General features: G+C 45.6%; 1 protein-coding gene across 2 annotated transcripts in view; it reads left to right on the top strand.

Annotated features, from left to right (window-relative positions):
• Positions 1 to 709: 709 nt before the first annotated feature.
• The window catches only part of FRMD4A (FERM domain containing 4A), a 623,578-nt gene continuing 607,931 nt past the window's right edge, over positions 710 to 16,356 (top strand). Inside the window, exon 1 of one of the 2 annotated variants that reach the window (XM_089906385.1) lies at positions 710 to 839. In XM_089906385.1, coding sequence (XP_089762511.1) covers positions 795 to 839 — 45 coding nt within the window. In that variant the 5' untranslated portion in view covers positions 710 to 794. The remainder of the gene's footprint in view (positions 840 to 16,356) is intronic. The other variant, XM_022580547.3, reaches the window with a different exon arrangement.

The following is a 16,356-nucleotide window of genomic DNA, read 5'->3' on the forward strand; positions in this document are numbered from 1 at the left end:
TTGGGGATGGTGGAAGGGGTCAGTTCATAACTGAGTTCCTGCTCGGTAATGATGAGGGCATCTGCGGATCTCCAGTGACTGCCTGATGCTCGTGGTCAGGCTCCACTCTCTTGCTCCCAGATACTTGATTTTGCAAGAGGAACACACCTTTCTGCAGGAAAGAAGAGACTGACCAGATTGCGAGCGGTAGGTTGATATCCAGCGTGTTTATGCAGCAGAATTGCTGAGAGATGCAGAGAACGCGGGGCGTGGGCGGGGTGTTATTCGGGCTGATTGATTTATCTCCAATAGGAAATGATTTGTTTTAATTGTCAGTTAAAAGAAGAGTTGCTGCCTAGGCTAAGGTATCAGTTAAGCATCCTGTGTTCTAAGCTTTTATGTTTGTGTTTCGTGGGGCTTCTGTGCTTGTACAGCTTAGGGAAGCTAGGCAGGGCTCACCTTTAAATAACCTGCAGCTTCCTCTTTTTCCTTTTTTATTTCTCTCTCCCTAAGCACCATTCCCACCCCTTCTTGCCAACATCCCCCTGACCTCTCCTGCCAGCCCCTGTGAGATGCGGCCGCTCTGCATCCCGAGCCCTTTGCACCCTGAGTCTGGATTTCTCCCTTCTTGCCAACAACCCCCTGACCTCCCCTGCCAGCCCCTGTGAGATGCGGCCGCTCTGCATCCCGAGCCCTTTGCACCCTGAGTCTGGATTTCTGGCCGTTTTGCTGCAGGTTCCTGTGGACGCTCTGCAGTCACCCAGGGCCCAGGCGGACTGACTGTGCAGGAGGTTCGTGCGTGGGAATCGGAGACCATGGCAGTGCAGCTGGTGCCAGACTCTGCGCTCAGCCTGCTGATGGTGAGTGCTTGCGAGGTGGAGCCCACACCCCGCACACCGTGGTCTGCTGCTGCTGCTTCAGTGGCTGCAGGCGCGTTCAGACTCGCTCTGCTTTATCCCACATGCTCTTCTGAGATGATTTCTGGGGTAAGAGTCTCAGCCATGACAAAGCATTCCCAGGGAAAAGAAGCGTTAGATTTGCCGTTTTAGAAACTTGTTGCTTAATGCTATTTTGAGAGATGTGCTGGCAAACAGGTGCTGAGAGCCCCTGGAAATAGATTCCCACCAACGCCTCCCCCTGGCTCTCTGCATCCTTCCCCCCTGCCCCACCCGCGCCTCTTTGTATCTAAATCGGGGTAATCATGTTTGTTTACATCTTCTGTGGCAACTGTGGAATTTTTTGCCCGCAGGGTGATGGAATAGGCTCTTCTTTCTAGGTACCCGTGTGTCTGCTTAGATTTCCCCGTAGAAGCAGCCCAGGGGGTTGGCTGTGGCCTTTTGTGGCACTTGGGCTGCAGAGGTGGAGAACGCTTATCTCCCAACCACAATTGCTGGGGAGACCCTGGCAGGCCTTGTGTGGATCACTGACCTACTTTGAGCTGCTCTGTGGTTTCCCTCATGTTAAGAAGGCCTCCTCTCTTAGTATATTTAAGCAAACAAGGTCAGTGGCATCACCTTGTTTGAACCCAGTCGACCTTTTGCTTGACCCTAGGTTCAGGGTTTGCTTTTGCTGTCCTGTTGCTACACCCTCATCCCCACCGAGTAGCCCACATGCCCTCAGAGATGCTGACGGAGGCAGCTTGGTGTGTGAATGGGTGTCACAGTGACCCGGGAGATTTTACGCACAAAGCATAAGTACTTCTGCTGTGTCTATTGATCTCTGTTTTCCCGCTAAGAAGGGGAGATGCTGCTTTTTGAGACCTGGGGAGTTTATTAAGTTCGCTGGGAAGAGAAGCCAGCTGGGATCCTGTCTCCTGCGTGGTGAGCCAGGTCAAGCTAAGAGACAGATACCTTGGTTCTGTGTTACCCCGGGAGTGGTTTCGGCCACAGAGGTATTTGAAATGATTGAGATCTCACGGGTCTCTGCTGACTTCCGATGTCACTGGGAGAGAAGGATGGGAAAGAATGAAATTAGTTTTCTGGGGAAATTACCCTTTATACATCTTCCGTCCCTCATGAATTCGTTGTCTGGTAATGCTTTAGCCTCCATTGTCTGCCTGTGGCCACATAAGTGGATGGTAGGAGTATTGGTGACTGTAGCAGGCACGGAAGTGGCAATAACTGTGAGGACCAGGGGACTACCAGGAAACTGGGAGTCTGGGTTATGTGTGAAAAAAAATAGAGATGTGTACACTCGCATGCAGGTATGCACGTGTGTATTATCTAATACTGTTTAATAATACAGAAATAAATCCTGTGTTACGCTAAGGCAGAGAAGAAACATGTTCTTGAAAAATGGCCTGCTTGCCTCCAGATTTCTGCTCTGAATTCTCCCCCGTGCTTCTGAGCACTTGGACTTGTGTCTGTTTTACTGGGACCCCTAAGGATACATCCTCGGTGCCCAAGCAGCTCAACATCCTGGTCCAGCTGCTCCGGCCACATACACACCCAGGTTCTACTGTTCCTGGGGCTCCCAAATATTATGGTTGCCACCCTGGAGATATCTGCAGCCCAGACTTTATCCTCTGTTTGTCAGCAGCCTCTGCCCTCAGATCTCTCCCCAGCGCTCACCTCCTGCCTGGATTAAAGGATTGTGTGCACGTCTTGCTCAGAAGCAGGGGGAAATAGCTCTTGACACTGTGATGGAACATTAGATTAGAGAACCCTGGAGCATTGTGTGTAATCGGGGTCAATGCATGTTTTCTGGTTCACATGTGGTTTGCGGGAATTTTCTGCTACGGACTTCATTGCTTTTTTCATTTTTAAAGGGTGAAACTTAAAGTAATTGTGTCCCTGACCAACTACATGATGAGTCTCAAAATTTATAAGCAAGTCCAGGAGGAAAGAAAGGAGGAAAAGAGGCCATTTAACAGAGTTGCTTTGGCTGTGAGTTCAGGAAGGAAGCTGTAAACATCATTATTTATTAGCTAATCAATCAGCCAATCAGTTCTCAGTATTTATGGAGCGCTCACTGACTGAGGGAAGCAGCATGGTGTAAGACCAAGAGCGGGAGCCCGAAAAAATACCCGGTTTGGGGGAAGGTCAGTATCAGGGTGCCTGACTGCAATTCTGGCTCTGTGCCATGGAGTCATTGGGCTGCAGGGAAGGCCAGGCAGGGGGATACAGCCATGTCCCTTGCTTTTGGATAAGGAGACAGCCAGAGGTTATATTCAGTGTAGACTCTAAATGGTTCAGGGCAGAAGATGTTTACTTGGTTGTGGAAATGGCAGCAGAGTCCAGAGTTGGAGAGCCCTGTGTTCTGTTCCCAGCTCTGCCACTCACTGGGGGATACTGGGTATGTCGCATCCTCTGTTCCTTAGCCATTTGCTAACCGAGGGGGTCATACTCATCACTAGGGTCCTCTTCGGCTCTGTTAAGCATGATTTGAGACCTCTAGGGATGATATCTAGAACAGAGGTCCTAATGCTTGATTCGGCATTGTGTCTTATTTGCATCCTTAGCACATGAACAGTGGTGCTTTTGGAAATGTGTTTCCATCCATGAGGCTTTTATGCCAAGGCAAGTATGTTTCATAGTATTTGCTGGAATGGGTGATCATTAGGGTTCATTCACACTCTGCTATCAAGAGTCCTACCCCACGGGAGCTTCATTTGTACTATTGAACAAGAGCAGGTGACTTTTGAGAAATACCTAAGGTGCCTTTGCAGCCTGGTGCTGGTTTTGGGCATCTGGGAGGGGTCCTGGGTTGTGAGCATGCTCTGACTCTTTATGGTGGGGGGATTTCACTGATGCTTTCAGTGGGGAGCTGCCATGGGGGCGATGAGCATCCATGTAATATGGAGCCCCTCAAACAACCAAAGAAGTGTGGTCTTGGAGAGGATGAGTGCCGGTGGTGGAGACAGCCTCCCATGGTGTGGAAAAGCCCATCTTTGCAGAAACCTTGGGAAGCAAGAAAAGATAATGCTGTGTTCACCACACTGTTGGGAGCCTTCAGCCTGATGTGACTAATTGTAGAGCAGGGAGCTCTTGGCTGTGTGTCATTTTCTGAAGTCATGTGAGTTTGGGGGACACTGCAAGGACTGGAAAGTACTAGAGCCAGGGATTCGTTGATTATTTCTTAGTGACAGGATAGAGATTCATAACCAAGGGCATACCGAGGTGGTATTATGACATTTTGCCTCTTAGATTCTGAAAGCTCAGACGCTGATTAAAATGGTTTTAAATGTAAGTTAGCTGGCTAGGTAATAATGCACATTATGCTTTTCTACAAACAGAATTTCTTTATATACATTATCTCACTTAATCCCTTCAACAATCCTATTTTTAAGACAAAAAAATTGATAATCAGAATTAGGGAAACTGTCAGTGGTCACACATCAGAATTTGATGATGCAAAGTCTCAAAAGTGGGGTCCTCAGACTGTCAAGCCTCTGATACTATATCACAGCTTGAGAACTTGGCTACCAGGATCTTCTAACACTTTGGATCAGGCCCTCAGGGGGAGCCTTACCTCAGAGCCCTTCTGCATTTTCCATGTTTCTAGGTGGGCAACCCTGTCTTCTTGGTTATCGTTATTCTTTTCCATGTAGAAATGTAAAATCAAAAATTGATACCACAAGTATGGCTCAAGACATGTGGTTTGACTCTAGCCAAATGAAGTATTTTTATATCCATAAGAGACTTGCCATGTTTTCAAGGTCCCATTCTTTGGACTCTGTTTCTAGGAAATTGCCAAGAGTCATGTTTTACAATAGGAAAATTAAATATGTAAAAACGCTAACTCATAAGTCAGAGAAATTAGTAGGTGGTTATTCACAGTGAATGAGGGGTGTGAATTAGACTATCCTGAAGGTTCTTTCCATTCCAAGAAAAATTGGTTCCATATTTCTGGGATTTTCTCTAATAGAGTCACTCCTTGATCTGTTTTGAATAGATTCCAGTTGATAACCTGCTGTCCTGTATCTTTATCTCTCTCATTTCATTTCATTTCATTATAGATTCTTCTATCACCAGCCACTTTCCTCATTTGGACACTTTCCTTTTTAATTATCCAACAAATATTTGCTGAGTATCTACTCTGTACAAGAAGAATATAAGGGGGTCACTGGCTTTAGTGGACTTACAGTCTAATTGGAGAAACAAGATAGAGACACATGGAGACTATGTTAGGAATTCACAGGACAGCTTCAGAGAGTCACAGAAGAACTGAAATAATACAGTGCACACCATCACCGAGCGAGCCCTGGGCTGTGCTGAGTTCCGAAGTCCTGGTGTGCACTGACTGCTAGAATGGAGGAACTGGCAAAGCTAGGCAATATGTTGAGGAATGGATGTGCTGAGAGAGCAGAGCTGAGGTGAGGAGAGTGATTGAGCTACAACCAAGTCTAGATTGTGTTTGCAAGATGGAAAAGTCGTCTGGCTTAGATAGAGTGGCTGTAGGTAACACAGGGTTACATGGTCAGAAGGGCAGGCTGGGGTGTGACCAAGGTTCTAGTTCTATTACTGTAACCCAGTTTTCATCTAAATTCGACAGGTGACAGATCTCTATTCAGAATTTCTGATAAGACCACAGATTTTTCTCCAGATCCCCATTGGCAAAGGGCATAGAATAAAATTCAGTTCTGTCTTGAGGAATCTTGCCCTTGAGTTAATAATAATAATCCTTATGTTTTTTTCAAAGTGCTTTTGCATCTGTTGTCTTACCAGATGTCCACTGCAAGCCGAGTGGGACAGGCACTCTTTCTTTTATATAATGAAGCTGAGACTCAGAGAAGTTAAATGACTTGCCCAAGGTGAAATTGAGATATTACCCAGGTTTCCATGATGGCTAACTCATAAGTTTGAAAATGTGATATTGACAACCTTTATGGAAATTCAGAGAATATTGCAGAGTGTAGCCATCTAAAATACTGTACACGGTGTGGGACCATCTAAACATGGGGCTTGGGACAGGGACCCTGGATGTTCTGGTCTACAGGGGTGACTGGTTCTTAATATCATTTATCTTTCTGGTTTAGTTAAAGTAGAATAATTATTCAGAAGTCTCTGGGAAATCTCATGTCATTGTTACAACTAAGGCAGTAGCTAAAATCCTTCTTACACGCAATTATCTAGTTTCTAAGGTGCAATTTTCTATGGGTAAATCTGAAATCTTGATATCAACAGTTTTTGTCATTAGTGTTTAATGTATAAATTTATCCGTCTCAGAGGGTGAAATTTGAAATCAATGACAGTCACATCACCTCTCTTAGATCATTTTTTTTTGCTAAATATATTTTTATTTCATTTTATGTCAAATCTGTCTCTCTGATTGAGGCAGAGACCTACTCAAACTAGCATTAGTGAAGAGAGAAAGGTATTGACCGATGTAATTGGGAAGTCCAAGAAATGACACAGCTTCAGAAAAAGCTGGATTGAGGACTTTGAGTGACTGCATCAAGACCCTGTTTCTCTGCCTCTCCCTGTGTCTTGATTCTAGTTTGCTCTCTGTCAACTTCAGGCTCTGACAGATTCTTCCCCCAGCAGCTCTGGGGTTACTTGTCCTTAGAGTTAATGAACCCACGTAAATGAGCAAGACTTTGCTCACAAGTTCCTTTCTTACCATCTGTTTGGCCCTGTTGGATAATAGCCTTGTCCCAGGCAAATCACTGGGTCCAGGGGTGGGTTCTTTGACTAAGCAGGTTGGCTTTTGTTTCTGGACTTGTGGTGAGGAAGGAGGTGGGTCCATTGGCTGATAACTCCATCTGAATCACATGGAATGGGAAGGGCAGGTTCCAGAAGGAAAAGGACCTCCAGAAGAGGGGAAGGGATATAGCAAGACGAAAACAATAGAGGTCCCTTACGGTGGTCATTGCACCTAGTTTACCATTATGGGGCTCCTACAGAACTAGTCAGGAAGGTAAAGCATCAGTGAACCCTAAACCATAGGTTCAGTTTCCCTCAAAATAAAGATAAATGGGAAAGCCCAATTGTCTAAATAGTTTATGTTAGGTTGAACTAGTCCTCCCATCTCTGAAGTGGAATAGTAATAGCTACTACATGAGATTTGGAATAATTCAATGAGATGTGCCTGTAAAGTACTTAGCACTCTTCCTGGACCAAAACCAGTTCATAGTAAGTACAGTCGTACCTCGGTATCCCTGGGAGGTTGGTTCCAGGACCCCCGTGGATACCAAAGTCCTCAAGTTCCTCATATTAAATGGCATAGGATTTTAATATAACCTACACACATCCTCCCATACACTTTAAATCATCCCTAGATTACTTGTAATACCTAATACAATGTAAATGCTATGTAAAGGGTTGTTATACTGTATTGTTTAGGGAATAATGACAAGAATAAAGTCTGTACAGGTTCAGTACAGGCACAACCATCATAGGCCTAACTACTTATACATGTCAGCAACAATGTAATATTATTAGGGACTGCTTTCATTTAATGACCTGAAAGAGAAATACATTGAATAAAACACAGAATATTTAAAATACAAGTACAAATAGAAAATATAATTATAAATAGAAAAATATAAATTTAAATAGAAAATATAAATTTATTCTCTCTCTCCCTCTCTCTCTCTCTCTCTCTCTCTCTCTCTCTCTCTCTCTCTCTCTCTCTCTCACACACACACACACACACACACACACACACACACACACACACATCCCAAAACCCTGGTTTTTCTCTCTTGGTGACCCTCATGTGATGATGGTGATGGTGATAATGGTGATGGTGATGGTTGCTGTATGATGCCTACAGTGTGGATGTGATGAGGTGACAAGGCATGTGGGCTCTAGGTAAGTGGTGAGACATCAGGCTAACTTGAACCTTCTCACAGGACGTCAGAAGGATCATCTGTCAATATGTAGGAAGAACTGGGTTCCGACTGTAGAAACTGGTGCTTTGGAGGAGGTCAGTGATGTAGCATCAGGATCTGTGGAGGTTGAGGGCTCAGGATCTTCAAGCGTCGAGGGTTGAGGCTTCTAGGTCGCAGATGCTTTAGTTAGAAGCATTGTTACAGGAAGCTGGTTCTTCTTTTTCTTTGCATCAGCAAACACATCTTGTGGTGGTTGTAGGCATTTTGTTATCCCTCTGGTGGCACAGAAGCCTCCTTCCATGGAAGGATCGTGCTCAAGAATCATAACCTTTAACATCTGTGCATGTTGAAAGCCTGCTTCAAAATTTTCAAGTGTCCAAATTGATGGCTCTGCCTCCTATAATTTTCTGCATCACCATCTTCTATCATTGCAGAGAATTTCAGCGTTGGTAAGGGTTTCTCTATGCGTTTCTACACGTTCCTGAACATCATCCTCAATCATGTCAGAGAGCTCTTTCCCACCAATTTCCCTTGCAGCATTCAAGGTGTTCCTGACTTTTTTATCAAGAGCAGGGAAGCTCCTGAAATCACTGACTACCTCAGTCCATAAAGGCTTCTAACGTGCATTGAGCGTCTCCACTTGATGGCATCCACAGCCTCTGTAATTGTGAAGTGCTGCCACCAATCCATGATGCTGCTGTCAGGTTGGCATCAAGGGCAGCACAGATCCTCCTGAAGGTGAGGGGGTGTAAGTCACCTTTGTGCACTCGATGATGTCTTGATCACGGGGCCGCAGCAGTGATATAGTGTAGGAGATGGGAACATCACTTCCACATCCTTGGCGGCAAAGTAGAGAGATTGGAGGTGGCTGGGAGCATTGTCAGTTACAAGGAGGACCGTGAATGGCAGCTCCTTCTTTCCGAGGTATTTCTTCACTTCAGGAATGAAGCGCTGGTGGAATCATTCCAAGAACAAGATGGCCATTACCCAAGCCTTCTTGTTGTGGTGCCACAAGGGCGGGAAGTTTTCATTTTTGTTCTTAAGAGCCTGGGGATTGTTTGTTCATTTGCTCATGTGACCTGCTGTGTCATCACGCGGCACCAGAGTAAGAAGATCTTTCCAGGCTTTGAGCCCCAGGGCTTGCTTGGCACTGGCACTCAGGGATGTAGATATGACTGGGCATCTTCCTCCAGAACAAGCCCACATCATCACAGCTGAAGGCTTGCTCTGGAAGGTAGCCTTTCTTCTGTGAGTTTCTTGAGCTCTTCTGGGAGCTCTGATGCTGCCTCGGAATCAGGTGATGTGGATTCTCCTGTGATCTTTAAGTTCTTGAGGCTGTAGCACTATACATAGCTAGATGGCCATCTCTCACTGAATCTAAACTTCTTGCTCTTCTTGCCCTCTCACAGTAGTGCTCATACAAGCTAAGTGCTTTTTCACACATAATTTTGCCATCATCAGGGATATGCTTCTGTGACATGTCCTCTAGCCACACACTTAATGCTTTCTCAGTTTTGTAAGCACTTTGTCACTAACCAGAGAGACCCCGTTTGTTGTTGGAGGAGCACAAACTCTTCCATGAACTTCAGATTCTTCCTGGTTTATTGCTTGAATGTTGGATTGGAACTCACTGACTCTGGCCCTTTGGCAAGTGACACGACACTTTTCCAAAGATCTATGATTTTAACTTTCCTATCAAGAAATAGCCCTTCATGCTCTCTCTTAGCCTTTGAGGGATGGCTTTGACCACTTAATTGCTTTGTAGGAGCCATCTTTTCACAGAAAGAAAGGGTGCACACAGCACAAGCAATGAACAAATAAGACAGGAGGTTAAACATGGTTCACCCAGCAGTGCTGTGGAGTGACTGAGGACCTGAGAAGTTGGAGGCTACAGCAGGGTGTGCCTACACATCACTTCATATGCGTGGATTCAGCAGAGTGCTCAGCACGCAGCTAATTTAAGCTCCACTTTTTGGAACTTTCTGGAATTCTTTTTCCGAATATTTTTGATCTGTGGTTGGTTGAATTTGCAGATGCAGAATCCATGGATATGGAGGGCCAACTGTATTAACAGTTGCTTGCTTTATCTTAAAATGATATGAAACGACCATCCACCTGAACTCATCTCATTGGGTTTCCTGTATGAACCAGAGTCAACCTAAAAGAAAACGTTGCCCAGTTCTCTCTTTCTGCAACCCAGTCTCTGGACGATCAGTGGCCACTTTTGGACAATCAGCCAATGGTTTTAGAAAAACAGATGCTCCGAGAGTCAGGTGAACCATTCCAGTCGTGAGCACATTTAAATTTGCATTCCTGTCTTGAATAGCTAACAAAATTTCCTTACCCTCTGAGGGGAGATGATTAAAATATGGGCTGCAATATGTTCTCTCTGGCAAATGCAAAACGCACGCCATCCAGGCCTGGTACACTTGACTAGGCAGCTATTAGTGCATCTCTGCTAAAAATTAACTGTGTGGCTGCTTTGCAAAGTTTAATAGCGGTGTGGAGAGCGTATACTCCCGGTGCAGGTAGCAGTTTCTCATTGAATTCTCTGCCAAAATAGGAAATTGGGCCATATGATATGTAGTCTGGTCGTAATCAAAGGTCCTGGAAACATGCTTCACTAAGACCATGTGGTACATACTGAGTGAGACACAATTCCAATGTCAAGGTAACATTGACCTGCATCTCAGTGATGAGTACTCTCTATAACCTTGGATATTGAAATCTTAGTCTCACCATCTGGACCTGGAGACCTAATTTTCCTGAGCGGTAGATGCACTTCCTGCCCTCAAGCAACGTCACGCACACCCGTGATTTTAACTTGCGTCTTACATTCTCCACTCTCTGATTATGTCTGTGGCTCTGCCCCAAGCTCCTGATGACGACCAATCTAAATGCTTATCGATTTATCCTCCTGCTTATCCCACAGGTACCTCAGACTCAGCACACCCCAAAGAGGTCTTAACGTTCTCCTCATTAGTCTGCATGTCTTAGCGTCATTGGTGAAAACATCATTTTCCCTGTCATCCCAGAATTCACCTTCGACTATTTCTTCTCCCTCATCCGCTTTGACCAGTTATCACCGGGTCCTGGTGCTTCTGCTGCCTCCTCTTCTCCCTCATCTGGCCCCTCCTCCCCGACCCCTGCCTCTGCCATCATTCAAGTCTATAATCTCATGCACCTGGGCTACATGAAGAGCCACCTGCCTGGTCTTCTTCCTTCTATGTGTGTCTTCTGTACATTTTCCAGAGTGATAGTTATAAAAGGAAGGTGTACTTTCTAGACCTAAGATCCTCTGGTTACACATGGAATAAGGCTCAAGCTTTTTAATATAACATATATCGCTTCTAGCTCTGGCCTCTGCCCGCCTGCCTGGCCTCATGTCCCACTGTTCCCTCCACCAGCCCTCAAAATTCCTATCCTAGCGCTTGTACGATTCCTACTCCTCACCCCTCACAAATGCCGTGACGGCTCAAGCCCATGCACTATTGGATGTGCTCTTTCCACTATCTGGATTATCATTCTTTAAGTTTCTCCTTTATTTCATTCATTCATGTATATTTCATGCATATATTTTTGTCTATCTCACTTATTGGTAACACTGCTGTATGATATTTGACTTTTATATCTATTTTCCTTAATAAAATGTGAGCACATCAAAAAAAGAGAGTATGTGCCATCCATTCATTCAACAGATATTTACTGAGCGTCTACTATCTTCTGGACACAGTTTTAATGTAAAGGATGCAACAGGGAACAAACCGGATGAGGCCTCTGCTGTGCTTGAGCTCACATTCTCTGGGGGAGAGATTGAATATAAGTAGAAATATCCAAGAGTCATAAGTGCCCTATCAGGAATTTAAAACAATAGTGGGGAGACAACACTCTAGCTTTAGAGTGGGGGACCAAGGAAGCCTCCTCTGAGGAGGTGGCATTTAGGCTGAAGGGTGATTGGTAAGAAGGAAACCTATGGCCTGGGCTTTCTAACCAGGGAAAATGCTGTAGGACCGGAAGGAGTTTAGCAAGCCTCAGCTCCTGGCACTGCACTCAGTAGATTGGGTAGATTGAGGTCTGGCTTGAGCATTTCCAAGCTTTTGCACTGGACCAGGCTCCGGGAGGAATTTGAGGTTAAGTTCAGCACATGGCCCTTACCCAGAGCTTCAATCTCATGAGAGAAATAGAATTACAGACAACGTCGAGGTACCACTGCATGAAAGCAAATGGCCCTGCATTAATGGGTGTGGTACCAACGATGTGCAGGAAGGAGTTCAGAGGAGTGGTGGTGGTTGTGAGGGCAGGGGGGATGGGAGGGAGGCTTAGAGACCTAGCTAAGACAGTCTGCAGGATAAAAGGACATCAACCCATTTCAAAGGGTGCATTTCCCCCAGTTTTATTGAGATATAATTGATACATAACACTGTGTAAGTTTAAACTGTACAACGTGTTGATTTGATACAGTTATATATTGAAAAATGATTACCACCATAGCATTCACTAACACCTCCATCATGTCATATAATTACCAACTCTTTTTTTTCATTTTGTGGTGAGAATATCTAAAATATACTCCCTAGCTACTTTCAAGTGTGTAATACCTTATTAACTATATTCACCATGCCGTCCATTAGATCCCTGGAATTTGTCTCCTAACCGGAAGTTTGTACCCTTCAACCAACATCTCCCCTTTTCCCTCACTCCCCAGCCCCTGGTAATGACCATTCTACTCTCCGTTTCTGTGAGTTTTGCTCTTTTAGATTCCATATATCAGTGAGATAACACCGTATGTCTTTCTCTGTCTGGCTTATCTCACTTAGCACAATGCCTTCAAGGTCCATTCATCTTATTGCAAGTGGCAGGCTTTCCTTCTTTTTTATGGCTAACTAATATTGCACTTTATATATATTCCACATCTTCTTTCTCCATTCATCTGTTGATGGGCACTTAGGTTGTTTCCATGTCTTGGCTATTGTAAATAGTGCTGCTGTGAACATGGGGGTGCAGATATCTCTATGAGATCCTGGTTTCATTTCCTTTGGATAAATACCCAGGAGTGGGATTGGGGTGTGTTTATTTTTGATGGGAGAGGGAAGAGAGGAAGTGTCTTCCCAGCCAAAGGAACAAAGTGATAAGGGAGATTCAGGAGGAAATGATTATAAGCAGCCGAGTGTAGAGAGGGGACGAGGGCAGAGGCGGGGCTGTGAAGGAGGGATTGGTCGGGAGCATATGGGACTAAATGAAGGGCAGGATTTGGAGGAGGAAAGCTGGCGGAGCGAGCTGCGACCAGATGAAGGAAGGGCTGTAGATGCTTCTGTGAGCACCTGGAGGGGAGCCAGGGGCACTGAATGGGAGCCTGTCTTGAGTGAGGACTGACTTAGTGGGTGTGGCGGTGGAGGTGGCATGCAGGCTGCACTGGGGGGACGGAAGGGAGAACGCCAGGTCAGAGTCACTTGCACACATTCGGGTGGGAGGTGAAGAGGCAGCGTAGCGGTGGCTGTGAGCGAGGATCAAAGTGGATGAATTCAAGGAGCATTCTGAAGGCAGAAGCATCAGAAGGATATGGCGGATTGACGACAGGGGACCGCGCACAGGGAGGAATCAGTCAGGACTGCAGCGAGTTGGCTGTTGGACCTGCAGGGAGTGGTGACAGACAGGAGCAGCTTCGGGGTGGGAAATACAGTTTGAAGGAGAATGGGCTGCCATTCACGGAGGATCCTGAGCGGAAGGGGCTGAGGTAATAACAGGATTTCCCAGAAGAGATGTTTGATGGGCAGCTGGAGATGCTGGTCCCTTTAGGTCCATGATTAGATTTGGAGAGCCAGAACCGGAAGTTAGTCCAGAAACTCAGGAACCCTGAAGAAAGATCATAGGGAGAAAAGAACAGGAGGCCAAGCCTGCGAAAGGGGAATTCCAACAGCTGTGGTTAGAAAGAGTTCACAGTAGCTTGGTACACAAGGCCACATTTGGACCAGATCAATGTCACCTTGACTGTGGAATTAATTTTCCTTACGTTAAATGCACCGCATGGCCTCACTGGAGCAGCCACGGAGCTCTTTTGCTAGATGTCGGTTACAGATTTCTGTAGTGCACGGCTGAGCTAGGAATGTACATAAGCAAACTATTACTAAACTTCACAAAGCAGCTGGAGTTATGTATCCTGTGTCTGCGTGTGTGCGTTCCAGGTAGCACTACTGCATAGCAGCTGTCCCGCACTTCGTGACTTAACACAACCGTTTTATTGTGCTCACTAATTCTATGGGTCAGGAGTTCCAGCAGGTGACAGTGGGAATGGTTGTCTCTGCTCTACAGTGTCTGGAGCCTCAGCTGAGTAGGGTCAAAATTTGGGCTCATTGGACAGCTGGACACTGGCATCTCCTGGAGGTGTCTCCACTCACATGTCGAGGCGGTGGTGTGCTGTCAGCTGGACCACAGCTGGTTCTGTTGACCACAGTGCTTCTCCAGGGCCTCTCCCTACGGCTTGGGCTTTCTCACAGCATGGCTGCTTCAAGGTATTGCACTGCTTACATGATGGCTTAGGGCCCCAAATGGAGTATCTGAGCTAACAAGGCAGAGCTGTATGACCTCTGGTGACCTAGCCTCAGCAGTCGCGCCGACTTGCTTCTGGGATCCAACAAGTCACTAAGGCTAGACTCAAAGGGAGAGGATTAGCCCTCACCTCTCGATGCAAACACGTCAACATATTTGAAGATGTGTTTAAAACCACCACAGTATGTATTCATTCTTTGTAACCTAATTTCATGGTCCTTGAGGGTCTTTTACTTGTTGAATTACTCACGACTTGTCTATGGGACTTTGCTCAGTGGAAGCATTCCATAAATATTCATTGATGGAATGGTAGGTTGATATCTGAAGAAGCCAATTTTTATTTATTTTTTCCATATTAGCAAAGAGTTGCATTAGAGTTTTCAGGTTTTCATCCAAACTCTAAATATCTGGGGAGTGACATGTGTTTAGTGCTTCTGTGTTATACCTTCAGAGAATGTCCAGAGAATGTATGAGTCATGAAGAATGGCGTGACCTGCCAGATCTGTGACCTCTAAGGTTCCCGGGTTTAGTTCCCCCTGATGATTGGGAGCTAATAAAGCAATAGTGTTGCTTCCTTTTCATGCTTGGTATTTGAACTCCTGATTTGTTTCATGTCTTTATTGCCCATGTGTCAAGGTAAAAGATGGGACATAGTTTGGTGTTAGGACTGAAATGCTTTTTTTTTTCCCTCTTGAGGAATGTGAGCAAAATTGAGCCGTAATGAACACGGCTGAACACGGAGGTCATTTCCCAGGGATTAATGACAGGGAGGATGTGTTCATGGCCTGAGGCTTAGTCTTCGGTCATTAACCTAGCTGCTCATTAATATTGTCGAGGAATGCTTTATGTTGGGCCATTACAACCACTACCACATGCTGCTACAATCGGGGACGTGAACATTACCCATGTCAACAACTATTTGTTTCCTCTCCATTCCCCACGATTACTGAGCCAGGCAGCCCTTTTAATACACACTCCGAAGGCATGAAGCAGCAAGGGCAGGAAAATTTGAAGCTTCCCTTCCCTCCTCTTCCTTTCTCTTTTCTTTTAAAAAAACATTTATAGGGGGTAGCACTCAGACATACATTGTGGTAAAGCACGAGGATATGGGAATAGATTTATTAATACCACCTGGTCCCTGCTCTCAAGAAGTTTAGCATTTCCATTGGAAAGGTCAAAAAACAAATAATTCCAACACAGCGAGTTAACGTTATGCCAAAGAAATCGTCAACACCTGTAGAACACAGGAGCATAGAGCAGCAACCTCCAAAGGGCGCTGATGTTTCAGGTGAGTTTTGAAGGATCAGGGTTGGGAGGTGGGGAGTTTCAGGTATAGGGAAGAGTAGACACAGATGCAAGTGAAAAAGTTGTATGTTTCAGCAACCCTGTGACATTTGGGTATGGGAAAAGCAAGAGGGAATGGCAGAGGTGAGGCCAAAATCCTGGCTAGGGGCACACACAGACTGTTTTCTGAACAAGCGGTAAGGAGTTTGAACTTGAAACTTACTAACATCAAGTCATTAATGATTTTAAGCAGGGGATGATGTGCTCAGAGCTGAGATGCAGAGCTATCACTCAGGAAGTAGTACGGAGAATGGATAGAAAGGAGGAGTGACCTGAGGGGAGGGAGGCAAGAAGATATGGAGATCATTCTGTTGACAAGTTAGCTGGGCTAATGCCGGGCCAGTGGGGATGGAGGAGAGGAATGGACTCGTGGGCCACTGCCGTGGGAGACAGAGGTGGGTGGTTCGTCATGACTCCCGTTAATAAATAAACTAAATGCCTGCTCCAAGTAGCTTTAAAACGGAAACTTCTTTAGTTCATATATCAAGTCCAAAGATAAAGCTGTTGCCAGGCTCTGGTCCCACCCACTCCCACCCACTTTGATCTCTTAGCTCCGCTCTGGTCTGTGGGCTCTGCCTACAGTCTGGCTTCCCTCACATGGTCACAAGGTGGCTGCCGGCAGCACCTGTTCAAGCCCAGGTGGAGAGAGGAAACATCTCTCCTCAAAATAGGAACAATAAATTCTTCCTTTCTTTTTGAGAGTGCCTACTCAG

This window comes from Delphinapterus leucas, chromosome 2, assembly GCF_059928025.1.
Source record: "Delphinapterus leucas isolate spDelLeu-1000000601 "Yukka" chromosome 2, BTC_Dleu_Yukka2, whole genome shotgun sequence".
Lineage (NCBI taxonomy): Eukaryota > Metazoa > Chordata > Mammalia > Artiodactyla > Monodontidae > Delphinapterus > Delphinapterus leucas.